Source organism: Protomyctophum bolini (assembly GCF_963924005.1).
Source record: "Protomyctophum bolini genome assembly, chromosome: 6".
Classification (NCBI taxonomy): Eukaryota; Metazoa; Chordata; class Actinopteri; order Myctophiformes; family Myctophidae; genus Protomyctophum; species Protomyctophum bolini.
The window spans coordinates 11,314,846-11,331,735 of NC_137867.1; the positions used below are offsets into that span (position 1 = coordinate 11,314,846).

Below are 16,890 nucleotides of genomic sequence, written 5' to 3' on the forward strand. Positions count from 1 at the left end.
CATTATTGTTGAACATTAAGCATTACTTAATTTACAAGAAGTCTACATTAGAGAACGTAAAATAATTGTTCGTTTGATCGTGCCAGCTGTTATCTCTCATATGTGCAGTACGTTGTTCAGACTAGTCATTGGTCCGACAAATGACCCACCTCATCTCCTAACCTAACCATAACCGCAAGCACGGGAGCAGACGCTAGTCCAACATGCGGACGCGTGTCGGACTAAATGCCCTGTCTGAATTACATGCGGTCCCCAACAACATCAATACAGCATTGTGGGCAGCAAAATATTCTTTAGTTTCGGTCTTGAGAGGCAAAATCTCATCATGGTCCGTGGCTGAAATTCGGAACAAACAATGGACTTTGATATGAAAAAGGGCTGAAACCCACGGTCATATAGTGAAAGCTGTCGTTGTGTTGTGGTGTCAGGATCATGCAGACGTTTGTCACGCAGCAGTGGAAGCATCAGAGCAAGGAGAAGCTCAACTGTTCCCACAACAAGAAGAACAATGACAAGAAGGTCAAGTCCCCCCTGCACATCTTCTCCACGCTGCGCAGGTCAGAGAGGCCACACACACCACCTGGCATTACGCACGCTGTTGTCTGGGTTTTCACCAGTGGTGGGGAAAAAGGACTCAAATGTTTTACTTGAGTAAAAGTATCAATGTCGCAATAGTGTTGTCATTATAATCAAAATCTACAAATTAACTAGTAAGTGAAGTTTTCAAATAAATGTAGTGCAGTAAAAGTACAATGATTTGCATCCGAGATGCAGTGGAGTAGAAGTAAGTAAGTATTGGAAACTGGAAATACTCAAATAAAGTACAAATTTAAGTACAGTACTTAAGTAAATGTACTTAGTTACTTTCCACCACTGGTTTTCACACTTCAAATTGTACATCGCATCAGATGGAGTTTGGGGGAAATCATGGGACTTTTCAGGGTGGTCAAATAATGGTTGACAGGCCAAACCAATATACCGGTTGGACTGGATTTGCGGCTGTCTCGATTATGAGATTTCACTTTAATTTGATTAATTGTCGTTCTAATAATAAGTGATTAGCGATTTAAGCCATGCTGGACGGGAACCCGTTTTGGTGTTTTAACTAAGCATTATGTTATACTTCAGCTGTTGAAAAATAGCAGATCTACACGTTCATAGCGCGCCACCGAGTGGCGCGCTACGAGCTTGTAGATCTGCAGATTTAATCGTAGAAATGCTGCACAAATCTTTGAATATATATTCTTTCAGAGCGAACATTTTATTTCGACGTCAGGCTTAAATGGCTTAATAAACAGACAAAATAGGGGAACATTTTGATGATGCTGTCACGTTATACATACGTTGTGTGTGGCAGGTCCCCCAGCTACCCTCCTCCTGGCTGCGTGAAGAGCAAAAAGAAGCTGAAACCAGAGCAGGATGGAGTGTCCAAGTCGCACCGCCTGCTCCGCCGCACCTGCTCCAGCGCTGTCAAACAACCGGAGGTGGACGGCTGCAGCAAGGCCGCACACAGGTTGGCATTAACCGTTTTGATTTATTAGGCTTTGCTAGTTTATTTATTTATCTATTTATTCATTTTAGGGATGCACCGATATGGAAATTCTTGCCCCCCGATACCGATGTTTACAATAACAATTTATCCAATAGCCGATACTGATACCGATACGGATATTCTTTTGCTGTTTTTATTATCTTCAAGGCTGCAGATAACCAACACACCAACATTTATAGCCATCGCAAAATGTATGCTTATCAACAACAGATACATATCGGCTACTGCTATCGGTTAATGTCAGTTTTATTGACCGATAACGGCAAATATCGGCCGATACCAATATGTGGCTGATACATCGGTGCATCCCTTTACGCGTTTCATCCCTCCTCTGAGAGACAGACAGTAAATAGTACCATATTATCATGAGCATTATTAGTGAGGACCAGTTATATGAAGATATGTTGAAAATGGGTGAAGTCGCCCTAACTAAAATGATTGAAGTGCTCCTTTAAACAAACTTAGCTTAGCACAGTGGATCTCAAACTTTTAATTTCGAGGACCCCCGTAGATCTATTTCTATCTACTCTAATTTGGGTTCATTTGTACACTCTTGAGTGTACACAAGGGGCCATTTGGAATTTGGAAACGTGCACAATATCAGCACCCTGACTCTGTTTGACCAGAACAGAGCCTTCATTAGTATCATTGGTAAAGGATCGTAAGGAAGAGGCCCGTGTTCGGAACTCTAACAATAGTCTGTTCCAGCCTGGGCCATGGCTCAGCGGTCCAGGCGCCTTGGCTGGTAATCCAGTCTGGCAGTGTGCCGCAGGTTCGACTCCCGATCCCGACGGCCTGTCAGCTACTGTCTGTCCCTCCATAAAATAATATAAAATAAAGGTGAAAGCCACAAAAGAAAATAAATCGTCTGTTCCATTCGGTTCTGGGTAAAATAAATTACAGGTCTATTTGGGTACGAGTCCATGAAGACCAATTTACTTGGAGAACTTTTTTTTTTACAGTTTATTGCTTCATATCCATTATGAGTAAAATCCCAGCGCTGTGATTTCTTTCTTTCTGGAACACAGTTCTTTTTTTTTATATATCAAATGTTTTTTATTAAAGACAAAAAATCACAATAAGACACGTTAACATCATGAATGACTAAAGAAAACAAAACGCATATAAAAACAACACATAACAGCAAAAGCAAGGAACACAAAAACAAACAATCCCACCCACCCCTCCCCCGCCCGAGACCAAAGATGCCACAAAATGTCAGTACTCTACTACTGTGCAATGGGAACAAAAAATAAATAATGATAATAATAATTACTAAATCATGCCCTTAACCAAATCTGCAATACCAGACCAAATTTCAATGTTTTCCTCTTTTGCACCATGCAATCTTGCTGTAGACATTTCTAAATAAATTATATCTAGAAAGGTCAAAGCCCATTGGCCAAATGACAATGTATGAGGTGGTTTCCAGTGCGAAGCAACCATCTTCTTTGCGGCCGTTACGCCAGCAAAGAAGACACGAATACTACGGGTATTATTTAATGGTAACTGGGATACATCATTTAATAAGAATAGAGATGGGGAGGGTGTGATGTTAATTTGTAGAATAGTCGAAAGATTAGCAGCAACCAGATTCTGGAACACAGTTCTTATGAAAATTCCCCCAATGGGAAATCCAAAACAAAACATTACACTTGTGACCCAGGGGAATAGCGCCCTCTAGCGGCAGTGATGTTAGACTTCGGTTCTACTTTTGGTTACTCAGTTAGTTTTGGTTCCAGTGTTGATTTTGACAGCAAATTTTGATTTAGTTTTAGTCATAGTTTTTTGAATAAAATTCCCTTTCAGTTTTTTCGTCAGTGAAAAAAAGGTAGTCATATGTATACGTATATATATATTTATTAATAATATTGAGCCTTTGTAAAGTCCCACCTGTGGTTGTGCCCCTCTTTGCACCCTTGCCGTTTCTTGGTTGGACAAAAATCCTTTCTCTCCATCCACTATATTAATAGTTCTTATTTTATTATTTAAATTTTAAACTTGGACCCAGTAAAAAGGAATTCCTCAGGTGCAGTAAGTGACTGGGCATAAATTAAGCTTGTAAATGTCCAACAACCATGAATAAGGTGGAAACAGGGCAGAACAAGGCAGAAAGAGCCTGCTGGTTAGTCAGTCAGTCAGTTAGTCAGTCAGTCAGGGAGCTATCTGACAATGGGTCAACTCTAATGAAGCCCTGGGGGTCCTCCGACAGGCTCCTGGGTCAGTCTCTGTCCAGTGACGCGGCAGCGCGCATGGAGCACGCCACCTCCTCCTCCTCCTCGTCGTCGTCATCGCCCATGTCCCTGAAGCCCCCCAACCGCCTGCTGGGGCGCCCCTGCTCCTCCGCGGTCAAACCCAAAGACTGCCCGCCGCCGCCGCCACTGCCCCTCCGGCCCCCGCACAGCAAGCTCCTCCCCCGCTCGTGCTCGGGCGACCCGCGGTGCGCTGACCACCCCGGAGGCGTGAGCGTGGGCGGGATCAGCGGGGGCGTCAGCACCTCGTCTGGCTTGGGCGGAGGAGGAGTGCTGAAGACCCCCCAGCGACCACTCAGCAGGCAGGGGCCACGCTTTTTATTGATTGATTGATTGATTGATTGATTGATTGAATACTTCAGTGCAGTGGTTCCTAATCTTTTTAGCTCAAGACGTATTACTTCTTAAATGTTCGTTTTCTAATTTAGGTAATTTCTGTGATTTTTTTTCTTTGATTTCCTCATGTTAAGTTAATTCAAGAAAAATCATTGAATTAAAATTGAATGAATGAAAAATGATGCATTTTTTGGGGAATCTTTCTCCTTCAAACACTCTATAGCAGGGGTGTCAAACTAATTTGGGGCGAGGGCCGCATTGGTCAAAAGGTCACTTGATGGGGGCCACAACCAGTTGCGGACGCACGCTCGATGTCTCAAGCCCAACACACACCGGCTCCGTCCGACGCGGCGCGTCAGCGCACGTCGGACGCCGCCGGTGTGCGATAGGTTCATTGAAAATGATGGAGGCGGCTGTTTTGACGCGCGGCGTTCGCAGACGGTGTGGGAGGCCCTTCAGTCAGTCACTGCTATAATATCTATCTATCTATCTATCTATGCTCAGACCCAGCCAGCCAGCCAGCAAGCCACACACATAGTGCTCAGACCCAGCCAGCCAGCAAGCCACACACATAGTGCTCAGACCCAGCCAGCCAGCCAGCCAGCCAGCCACACACAGTGCTCAGACCCAGCCAGCCAGCAAGCCACATACATAGTGCTCAGAGCCAGCCAGCCACACACATAGTGCTCAGACCCAGCCAGCCAGCAAGCCACACACATAGTGCTCAGACCCAGCCAGCCACACACACCTCCGTAAGGGAGTGGTTGCACCACTCAAAACATCTTCAAAAAACTGAAGAGGCTACTGGAGATTGGAGAACCTGATTTGGACATGATCTGATGCAGGACAATGTCACTATGACAGAAAGAGAAGATGGGTCTTCACACATTCACACACACACACACACACACACACACACACACACACACACACACACACACACGACTTTGTCCCTATAATGTGCACGGCACCGTTCTACTTCATCATATCACGCAAGAGACGCCACACACCAGTATGGAAGAGAGATAGTCACTTACTCACTTGTTGTAACTTGTAGGGATGCCACAAAGTGAACATCAGCCAAATTGAATAGTCGACAGCTCTGCCGATTAATAATCGATTAATTGAACCCACCCCCCATATTAATCAATATCAGATAAAACGTATAAGATTTTATATTATGCACATGCCATGGTCACATAACCATTATGTTGAGTGCATGCTTTGATGGTTACAGTTATATAATCAGTTTTGATGAGTAAACCTTTGTGGAGATCTTCTCAGTTCTCATTGTATGCTAGTTACTGCCATTCAGGATGTAAAATGAAATCCATTTGGATTTGGGGAGAAGTAGTTTCATAAGGGGCTGGTATGAAGTACTTGATATAAAGAGAACATGTTCAGTTCACTAGTCTACACTCTACTCTACACCTGCCTTCATTTCATCTGATTGTCTGTCTGGCAGGCACTTAACAAGCAATCGTTAACTGTGTCTGTTAGAGAGAGGGGCAGAGAAGAGTGGCTTTGCTCAACTTGATTTATACTTATATTCTCCACTCTGATGAAGGTACATGTTCGATATATCATGCAGCCTTACTTATAAGCCTATATTTTGGCTATTTTTTTTTTTTGCTTGAGGCAGGCGGGCCACATTAAATGACATGGCGGGCCACATTTGGCCCGCGGGCCTTGAGTTTGACACCCGTGCTCTATAGCAATGATTACTATCACAATATAGAGCTATTTAACACTGTTACTGAAACACTCTACAGCAATGATTACTATCACAATATAGAGCTATTTAACACTGTTACTGAAACACTCTACAGCATTGATTTACTATCACAATATAGAGATATTTAACAGCCACTTTCCGCCATGACCAGGTCGTGTTCTGGCTCCATCCGTACGGAGGAGATGGACGGGCTGAAGCATCACCACCGGCTGCTCAGCAGGTCCTACTCTAGCAGCACCAAGATGGGCAAGGTACCATACCATACCATACCATACCATACAGTGGCCCCCCATATATAACTCTAATAGGCCCCTTTTCCACCAAAATAAAAATGGTTCTAGAACGGTGCCGTTCTAGATTATTGGAACCTTTAACGGAACCGGCAGCCACTTTTTTTTGGTTCCACTTCCGAGCCAACTTAGGGTTCTGAACCAAGTCATTTTCAGTGGAAACACTCTGAACTGGTTCGATATTAGGCAGGGAAAAAAATAACTTTAACCGGTTCAACCCTGGTGGAAAAGGGGCCCATATGTGAGGGCCCATATGTGACTTTATTCAGCTGGGTGAAAGTGGCTTGAAGTTCTTGCCAGAACTATACCCCGATAAACCTTCATCTCCCCGTATTGTTTTCGTAGTTCATGCATGTATTTGCGTATGGTGTAGAAAGCATAAGCACATGATATCATGCATTGCAAATTTATTTAAATCAAATGGTAATTTGATGTCTTTCGTGGCGTAGCGATGTCTTTCATTGTTCTACTGGCCCCATGGTTTCAAATTTAGTCTTAACATTGACTGATTGAACAAAGGATAAGCAGTCTGAATTTATTTTGGACTGTTTTGTCTCCTTTTTGAAGATAACTAACTCATATTCCCAATTCAAAACATGGCTAGTGTTTGAAGTGATATTCCTTGCTAGCCTTAGAATGCTGTTTTTATGTGTTGACCAACAATCTTTGAACAAAGTGTGCCTATTCTCAGTCAGGGGAACATTAGCCAACAATAGCAGATCTTCAAGCTCAAAACCTGTCACATTGTGAAAACCACACAAGTGGTGCTACAGCACTGAAGAACACTCATAATCACAGAAGGGGGGAAACAAACAACTAAATGAGAATCTGCTGGCCCCAAAAGATCTCAGAAGGTGAAACAAGTTAATTGCTTTGTTTCCCTATATGCGCGGATTCAATGATGAAGGTGGACATCTTCAAGGACTCGACGCCTGACGGGCCGGGCCGCCGGCTCTCTCTTACCTCAGGGCTTATCGGCATCCTGGCCCCATCGCTCGCCACGCCGCCTGCGGTGAGTATCCATTCCAACCTCTAGTGAAGCCAAGGCTAAGGGTCGATTCATACTCCTATTTTACCGCTTTTTTTGGGAATGTTTTTTGAAAATGTTTTGAAATAATAGTTAAAAAAACGAATTTAGCAAACAAAAAGACAAGGAGACCCATAACAATGTGTCCGCGACCCACAAATAGGTCCCGACCCAGTGTTTGGGTACCAGTGGTCTATATTACAGTATGCGTTCACTGACTAATAGCGTTTCCATCTCCCTCACTCTATGCAGCCAAACAACGGTGCCAAATCCATTCCAATCAGAGACAGAGGCTTCCTGGTCCAGGTACATGTTTATCTTTGCTCTCACTTAATTCCGGCTGCAGTAGCTTCCCCCCCTGAACTAACAGCTACAGTCATCATTTTGACACACTACATTAAACCAATACTCCTACCTCAAAGAACTTCTCAGACCACAACCCTCTACTCGAAACCGTCGCTCATGACCAAGCTCCGCACCATGGGGATGAGCGGGCATTCTGCTCCACTGCCCCACGCCTGTGGAATGTCCTCCCCGACCATTTGAGATAGTTCTACTTGAATGTTGACACTAGTATTTGAGTAGGGCAAGCGTGAAATACAAAAAAAATAAAAAGAAACGTGAGTGTAGCGACCACTGCCACTAGTACAAAGATACCAATTAAGGATTAGTCAGTGACATCACTGGCATACGTAACTGTACATTTCGATGTTTCAACGACCATTAGTACACACTCATTTGGTTGTGTATTGTTGTTATTACAGTTATTATTACAACTCAAGACAACGTCAGGAACACAGTCAAACTTTATTATTTGCTCTAAACGCTGACTGTGACTCTTCTGTCACATGACATTCTCTATCTCCCAAAGCCCAGTAGTCCACACTGTCCGCATGAGCCACATACTCGTGTGCCATTACAGTTGAATGAAGTGTACTCGGGTACAGAAGAATCTTGGCCAATGTGAATGCTGGCCAGCGGGGAGAGGGCAAACCGTACCTTTCTGTCTCTCTACCATGGCCACTCACACATTCCATTTCACCACACTCCTTGCTACACACCTGTTTCCACTCCCTCATCAGCCCACTTCTCCAATCAACGTACTATAGCCTACCTATAAAACTGGACTTATTTCACACACTGTTAGTTTATACTTTGTTGCCTCTGTGTTGTTGTCATTGCAGACAATAGAGTACGCAGAGCAGCGGATTCCAGTTTTGAACGAGTTCTGTGTGGTCTGTGATGAGCCACACGTGTTCCAGAATGGACCCATGCTCAGGGTGAGGCAGCCCAACGTAGACCAGCACATTTTTTAATTTTGTTTAAGGTACCTCTCCACCCATCGAAGTCGGCCGATAAGTGTCGGAAAGCGTCTGTTGCCGAAGATCTGCTGTTGAATGGTACACTGCCTTGTCGCGTCGCAAGTTGTAGGATAGCAGCTGGCTTGTTGTTGAAAAAGACATCACACCATAGGCTAATTTTAGCACCATAGTAGTGGTCTGTCAGTGCCATATCATTGTTCTGAGTTCCGACAACCCATTTATTTCCGATGTCTCGTTGGTCCGACTGGCCCCATTAATAACGCCATCCCTAACCCTAACTGCACGCGGAGGGCACGTAGTCGGAGTAATGGGATGCCTCTCGACTCTTCAGCAACTTTTCTTATTCTTTTGAATAAAATGCAATTTGTTTTTTATAGATTAAATTAAGATTGTAGTCAACTAAACGGTTTAGTCAATTAAAATGCATTTTGGTGGGCTGTGATGGCGTTGTAATGCCAGATTTATACTTGCCATGCCAATTTATTTGTAATTATTTTCGCGTGACATCTCTTCTCCACTAGTCCCTCCCTAACATTTCTGTCTAGTTTTTATTTGTTGGCAAAAATTGTCATCAATAATCATAGCTATGTAGTTTTAATCTGTGAAATAGGTAGTCGACGGACAATCTTCCCCATATTGTTAGTTGACAAATTGAACACTGAAAGTGACTCAATAATGTGCAATTAAATTGCTCAAACACAACGATGATGGTAATGTAAATGTTGTGTGCAGCTAGTTCAGTGATGTCTTCGCAGGGCTTTTTCATTGTCTAACACCTACTGTTTCCCAAACGTGGTTCACAAACATTCTAAACGGAAATTATTCGATTTTCTGGTTTTAATTGTTATTTACTTTTTTACATAACACACAAAAAAGGGGATATTTATTTTCAACCCACATGGGTCACGGACCAATTTGTATGGGTTGCGACTCGCAAATAAACCGACCCACTGGTGTAACCCCCGTGTGTGTGTGTGTGTGTGTGTGCGCGCGCGTCCACAGCCCACAGTGTGTGAGAGGGAGCTGTGTGTGTTTGCCTTTCAAACCCTGGGGGTGATGAACGAAGCGGCCGATGAGATCGCAACCGGAGCTCAGGTACTGTACAGGCGCACGTGTGTGAAACATGGACATGTATACCACTAGCCTAAAGGGGGAATTCCCCCCATGGCTTTTACTTTACTATACGTGTTACTTTGGTCGGGACAGTGCACATTGATGAACACAAGACGGGTGCAATACATAATACACGAGCAGGTGTAAATATGGCAGGTTTATGCCCGGTTATTATTATATTATTATAGGTTTATAGCGAAAGCTATTTTCCAACCGTAGTCCCCTCCCCTCAAAATAAAAATAAAAATGCTTAAGTTATTACTCCTTTTTCTGCTCAAAATGAGCCAAAATCCAGTGATTGGATGGTTATTATTTCCTCTTCTCAGTACATCCGCGGACGGAAACATCTCATCACATCGCCTAGGCCCTAGAGTGAAGCCACACTGTAGTGTCTTCTACTGTGGTATTTCACGCATTTGACTGGCACTGGACTCACGATCCCCGCCTATGTGTCGGGAGGGATTGGGTTAATATTATATCTTCTTTTCTCTGTGCAGGTAGTAGATCTGTTAGTGTCCATGTGTCGCTCTGCTCTGGAGTCGCCCAGGAAAGTGGTCATTTTTGAGCCATATCCCTCTGTGGTTGATCCCAACGACTCACAGACACTGGCCTTCAACCCCAGGGTATGTACACTGCAAAGCTCATCAATCCTGGCTTTACTTTATTTCATTGTGTGTGTGTGTGTGTGTGTGTGTGTGTGTGTGTGTGTGTGTGTGTGTGTGTGTGTGTGTGTGTGTGTGTGTGTGTGTGTGTGTGTGTGTGTGTGTGTGTGTGTGTGTGTGTGTGTGTGTGTGTGTGTGTGTGTGTGTGTGTGTGTGTGTGTGTGTGTGTGTGTACGAGATTAGTGATTAGTTACAAGAGATTGGTGAGATTGCAGAAACCTTTAATATCCATATATTATAGTGTATCTTTCCGTTCGCTCCGGACTAACAGTGGAGTTCATCTTTCGCACCAGGGCTCAAAATAGACACCCGCTGCTCCATTTGCACCGCATGACTCTGTTTTTTTCCCCCCGTCTTCTTCTTTCTTTTTTTCCTTTACAGAAAAAGGACTATGATCGCGTGATGAGAGCTCTGGACAGCCTTACATCTATTCGGGAGATGACCCAGGTACTACAGCACGGAGGAGGTTGTTCACACATTCTTTCGGTACCGCACCCAAATAGTCTGAACAACTGGGAACTTTGGACACGCACTATTCTTCACACATTTCTTCATAATTACTTAAGTACTGTACTCAATACTACTCTGAAAACCTGTATGAAAAAGATTTTTAATGGACACAACTCAACAAATGAAAGACCCCCCCCCCCCTCCATACCAAATCCATACCAACCATTGACAAATATCGATCAATCCCTTAGTCAACTAAAGCCCATCGCACACAGTCTGCGACCGTCTGCGGCGCGGCGCGTTGCGGTGCCGCCTGGAAAATAGAACTGTGTTCTATCGGCGCGCCAGGCGGCGCGGCGCGACGCGGCGGACGGAGCCGGTGTGCGATAGGTTCATTGAAAATAATGGAGGCGGCTGTGTCCGCCGCGCGGCGCCGCGCGGCGGACGCAGCCGGTGTGTGGTGGGCTTTAATGTCCTACATTTTTTAGTAAACTAAATCAACAGTTGATTTTGTGGACTGAAAGTTTTGTAAAAACTATAATTGGTTCTTTAGTTATGGGCTGTTGAATATAGCTTGTTTTAACCACAAACACAATCTGGGCAATTGCGTGTGTCTCCTTAGCAACCAGCATCATTCATACTGTACGTTGGAGACGAATAGTTTTCATAATCCTCAATTCCCCGGTTTTGGATATTTCCGACAGTGGCGATATGAAAGCAGCGTGATAGGACACATAACTGCATGTCATGTCTTGTGTCTCTTTCTCCCCACAGGCCCCTTACCTAGAGATAAAGAAACAGATGGATAGACATGACCCCTTGGCTCACCCACTGCTACAATGGTGAGACAGCTTAACTGGGCGATGAGCACCATGCGCACCCATTGATTTTGACATTTAGTTCTAGTCATAGTCTTTTGAATAGTATTCTGTCATATTTGACTCATCTGTCAGGGTGGGGGGGTCCCCAGTTTAAATATTATTATTTTGGGGGGTCTACTACTAAGGAATGGGACCTAAACCCTACCATAACTTCAGTGATTTTAAACATTATTGTAATTAAATCTCTTAGTCTGGTAAATTCTGTTGTCTGAAAGTTAATGTTTCTGGCAAAAGATAAACATCGTGAGCTACTGCTAACATGAGCCGTTCCTTACAACCACGTGCCACCATGTGGCAGACAAATAATTAATAAAAAACTATTTGAAAATGTTTTATTATTTTGCCATTACCTACATTTCACTATGCATTCTCTTGTGTTATAGTGTGTGAGTGTGAGTGTGTGTGTGTGAGAGAGTGTGTGTGTGTGTGTGTGTGAGTGTGAGACGTGCGTGCACTGTAATATGGAATTAGAGTTATGCTGTATGGACAGTGGACACTGTTATGAAATATGCTGTCGAATAAAACACTTTGTCTTGTGTTTGCAGGGTCATATCCAGTAACAGGTCACACATTGTCAAACTTCCAGTCACCAGAGTAAGTGATTAATGCTAATCTATACCACTAATATATATCTACCCGTTCACACCAAGCCTCAATAAAAATAGGCCAATATTCTGCGAAAAATAGCAGCTGCTCACAACACGTCACAACATGGTGCTTTGTGAGCTTATATATATTTTCTATTGTCGGCGAAGGAATTTAGTGTAACAAGTATAAACAATGAGGGGACCAAGTATAGATCCCTGGGGGACCCCGGTCAGCAAAGTATATGGTTTAAGTGGTTAAAACACAGTCTTGATTTAGAGACTTGATGGTTATATTGTTAAAATGGATGCAGTAGGGCTGGGCAATTAACAGAAAAAAATATCGCGACTATAGGCCACTATAGTCACAATTATTTTGTTGACGAAATTGGCAATATACTGTATTTAGTTTTAATTTGAGTTATCATGTATTTTTATTTAGTTAGTATGGTTGGTCCGAGAATGTTTTTTGCTTCACAAATATACATCACGATATGTAATATAAATGGTACGGAATTCTGTTCCCAGTGGATTCCTTGCGACTAGCATCAGTGCAACCACACTCGCAACTTCTCAGAATCACTTTTCTAGTTTTTATTTAGTTTTTGTCTGTGGAAAAAAAGGTAGTTGACGAAAATATTTATCATCGTTTTTGTAGACGAAATCAACACAAATTTACAAGAACCAGATATATTCCACAAGTATATTCAGAATGACCGCTCATTCAGAATAAAAATGGCTTCAATTGGAATAGAATATTCCATTCCGGTCTGACCCGAATTAATTTTGGGAATCAGTAATATATTTACCATGGAAACACTTTATTACGAACGCTACTGAGAGTTTGGAATTCATGCATTATTTTACACATGTCTGCCTGTTAGACCAAAGCACAATGCTTTGGTTATGTAAACGAATGAGGAACGAGGTATACTTTTATTTAGGTTCCATCAGTTGTGTATGAATCTCTGTTCGGAATGAATTAATTCTGAATTAATACATATTGTCCATGTAAACGCAGCCAGTGATTCTCGTCTGCCTTTCTGCCTCTCCCTGTCTGGCCAACAGCAACTGAAGTTCATGCACACGCCACATCAGTTCCTGCTGCTCAGCAGCCCGCCTGCCAAAGAGTCCAACTTCAGAGCTGCCAAGAATCACTTTGGCAGCACGTTTGCCTTCCAGTGAGTTGCACATTCACCACACAACTCATTCCATTTACACTATGGGGTCTTCAACCGGTAGCGTGTTGTGCTGGGTGACGTGTGGAGTGTTGTCCAGGGTATTTTAGGGTAGGGAGAAGAGTAAGACGTTTGGAGTGCTGTCCAGGGTGTTTTAAGGGAGAAGAGTTTAGGACGTGTGGAGCGTTGTCCAGGATGTTTTAGGGAAGGGAGAAGAGTCCAGGATGTGTGGAGTGTTGGCCAGCCTGTTGTCCAGGGTGTTTTAGGGAAAGGAGAAGAGTCTAGGACTTTTGGAGCATTGTCCAGGGTGTTTTAGGGAAAGGAGAAGAGTCTAGGACTTTTGGAGCATTGTCCAGGGTGTTTTAGGGAAAGGAGAAGAGTCTAGGACTTTTGGAGCATTGTCCAGGGTGTTTTAGGGAAAGGAGAAGAGTCTAGGACTTTTGGAGCATTGTCCAGGGTGTTTTAGGGAAAGGAGAAGAGTCTAGGAAGTGTGGAGTGTTGTCCAGGGTGTTTTAGGGAAGGCTCCGATAGAATTCCTGCAGTACCCCCAGTACCATGCCTTTGGTGTTGCCATAAGTTGCCATAAGTCCAACATAGGTTGCAGGGTGTGAATGTGATTGAGAATGACACCAATCCAGCAAAATAAAAGTATATCTTTCTTTATATTTCAGTTATTATAATTTAAATTAATACATTTTCTTACCTTGTACAAATAATTATTTATACAGGTCTGGTTAACAACTTGAGCTCTTCCTTCCCTGTTCTTGCCATGTTGTTTAAATGGGAATGCCACACATTTTTTAACCATGTCATTAATATACCTTAGAGTTGTTGTGTGGAACTAGACCTTCTAGACCTTCGGTTTAGTCTAGAACTGGAGGTATGTAATACAAATCTAAATCTAAAAGGAAACCATCTGAACTGCCCACAGCTGTCCTATCAGACACAGAACGAGTAGAAGAAAATTGTGCCTTCTTTTCATGGACATCAGTGAGGACCATAATGACGATAGGTTGAAAAGTGGTGAAGTCGTCCTTTAACACTGTTACTGAACAAACGGTTTTGGACTTACAAGGTTTCCAAGTATAACATTAGGGACTTCTGTGTTAAAATGCTACAATGACAATCTGTTTATTGTTGTTACTGTCGTTGTTTAGTGGATCACACATTGAGAACTGGCATTCTATACTGAGGAATGGACTGGTGGTGGCCTCCAATACCAGACTGCAGGTAACGTGCCTACTATAAAACAGTGGTTCTCAACTTGTGGGGCTATCGCAAGTGGGCCCCCAAACAATTTGCAAAACACTATGGTTTTAATGATACTACATACTGATACAGTAACACACGCTAAGTATTTTAAGTGTTAAGTGGTCAGGTGGGTCTGCCACAAACTCTTTTAAGATTTTCCAACCTGGTCCAAAAAATGCATGAGAAACACATACCTACTACTAAACAGTGGCTCCCAAACACATACACGTACGTTGCCTTGGGAACTTTTGTGACAAACACACATTATCATTGCAATATATTTCTTCATGTTTTATATCAGTACTTTGAACGGACTTAGTTCTCAGCATGAATTCTATACCCCCAAACTTATAGCCTACATTTGAACCATTTTCAACCTGGCTTCCCTGCAAATGTATAGGAAATATTTTCAAAAACGGCTATTTTCACCCTATTATTATTATTATTATTATTATTATTATTATTAATGTTGTTGTTTTTGTTAAACTATGACATAGGGCTTACACTTGTTAATTGGCATTAGTAAAGAGATACTATTTTGCACAGACATAAATAATGTGCCTTGATTTGGACTTTTGTGTGACTTGGATACAAAATGCTTCAAAGCTCTTCATACAGTATTATTAGTCCAATTGAAGTGAGGTTGTAATTAGTGGACATGGTTAGTCTCTCTACAAATGCATGCACTTCTGAAAGCTAATGGAAATCTCGTTATGTTTATGTTGTACAGATGCATGGCGCCATCTATGGGAACGGGATATATCTCAGCCCCATGTCAAGCATATCCTTTGGCTACTCAGGTAGTCACCGCACGCACGCACGCACGCACGCACGCACGCACGCACGCACGCACGCACGCACGCACGCACGCACGCACGCACGCACGCACGCACGCACGCACAGACACAGATGGTGGGACATGTGACACTGGCCACCAGGAACTGTCCCCAATCTTCCCATGGCCTGGCCTGCTTGACCATTCATTTGATGATGCTGGGCCTGCATGTGTGTGAATTACTAGTTCTCAATGTCTGCTATCGGTGTACTACAAGTATACTGTAGTACCTCAAGGAAACTACAATTACCAGGCGGCAAACCATGAACCTGATATCTGTCGAAACAACACAAGTATACATACTGTAGTAGGCTACCTCAAGAAAACTACAATACCAGGCAAACCATGAACCTGATATCTGTCGAAACAACACAAGTATACATACTGTAGTAGGCTACCTCAAGAAAACTACAATACCAGGCAAAACATGAACCTGGTATCTGTCGAAACAACATGCTATCAGTGTACTACAAGTACAGTATGCTGTAGATTTAGTCGTCTAAAATCTTATGATATTTAGTCAACTGAAACTAGACTAACACTAAAACATTCCGGGTGACTTAAGTTAAATGTGACTAAAACGAAGGGAAAACTATTCAAGAGACTATGACTAAAACTAAAATAAATGTTCTGCCAAAAACAACACTGCATGCTATATAAATAACATTCTGTACATTTGAGGCAACAGTGTTTTTATGTTTGTTTTTCGTTAAACAGGGATGAACAAAAAGCAACAAAAAGTGACTTCGAAGGACGAAAATACAGCAAGCAGCAAAACCAACTTGCATCTGCAGGTAATCTGCCGTACACTTCATATGCGGTACATTACTTCAATGACCTTTGGATTCAAGTAGATAATTAGGATGTTTTAGAGTGACGCTCAACCACTTCACGACTATTGTCGCTCAAATTTCTACTTTTCATGTTGTTTCGGCAATTAATGCCCTATTTTATCATACAAATATCCAATCTACAAGCTCACAACTAGCTTGAGCTCTTAGAGTCGCTAATTCTGACAAATACAGTATGTTTGTATTCGTCGCCTACACGTGACATTTCGTTCTCGGGGCGTGGTCTGCGCCATTTTGAAATGGGGCTAACCAGTCAGTTGAAACCAGTGGGAACCGGTGCAGAAGTCGTCAAAAGTCTAGGCTTTCGGGAGACAATAGTTTTTGTCGTTAGCTTCATTATACTGTTGTTTTATCGACTTTTCCGTTTTAAAATGTCAGCTGACTACTTTGAAGGGATCGCACCAAGCGTTAGCTTGGTATGAACAAAAGTCGGCGCTTTGTGTGTGTGTCTCAAAGAATTGTGCTCTTCTTTCTGGTTCCTTTTCGTGGCAGGGGAAGCCCAGGGCATCTCTCATGGGTGTCTCAAAGAATAGTGCTCTGCCACGAATAGTGCTCCTTTTCGTGGCAGGGG

The 16,890-nt window shown here is 42.9% G+C and overlaps 1 protein-coding gene across 2 annotated transcripts in view; it reads left to right on the plus strand.

Annotated features, from left to right (window-relative positions):
• parp8 (poly (ADP-ribose) polymerase family, member 8) overlaps positions 1–16,890 on the plus strand; it is a 59,490-nt gene that overhangs the window by 40,515 nt on the left and 2,085 nt on the right. The window contains exons 11-26 of one of the 2 annotated variants that reach the window (XM_080765448.1): positions 429–557; positions 1,358–1,513; positions 3,765–4,106; positions 6,027–6,126; positions 7,073–7,177; positions 7,445–7,498; positions 8,377–8,472; positions 9,517–9,609; positions 10,125–10,250; positions 10,671–10,736; positions 11,514–11,581; positions 12,166–12,214; positions 13,273–13,385; positions 14,540–14,612; positions 15,364–15,433; positions 16,186–16,262. In XM_080765448.1, coding sequence (XP_080621574.1) covers positions 429–557; positions 1,358–1,513; positions 3,765–4,106; positions 6,027–6,126; positions 7,073–7,177; positions 7,445–7,498; positions 8,377–8,472; positions 9,517–9,609; positions 10,125–10,250; positions 10,671–10,736; positions 11,514–11,581; positions 12,166–12,214; positions 13,273–13,385; positions 14,540–14,612; positions 15,364–15,433; positions 16,186–16,262 — 1,717 coding nt within the window. The remainder of the gene's footprint in view (positions 1–428; positions 558–1,357; positions 1,514–3,764; positions 4,107–6,026; positions 6,127–7,072; positions 7,178–7,444; positions 7,499–8,376; positions 8,473–9,516; positions 9,610–10,124; positions 10,251–10,670; positions 10,737–11,513; positions 11,582–12,165; positions 12,215–13,272; positions 13,386–14,539; positions 14,613–15,363; positions 15,434–16,185; positions 16,263–16,890) is intronic. The other variant, XM_080765449.1, reaches the window with a different exon arrangement.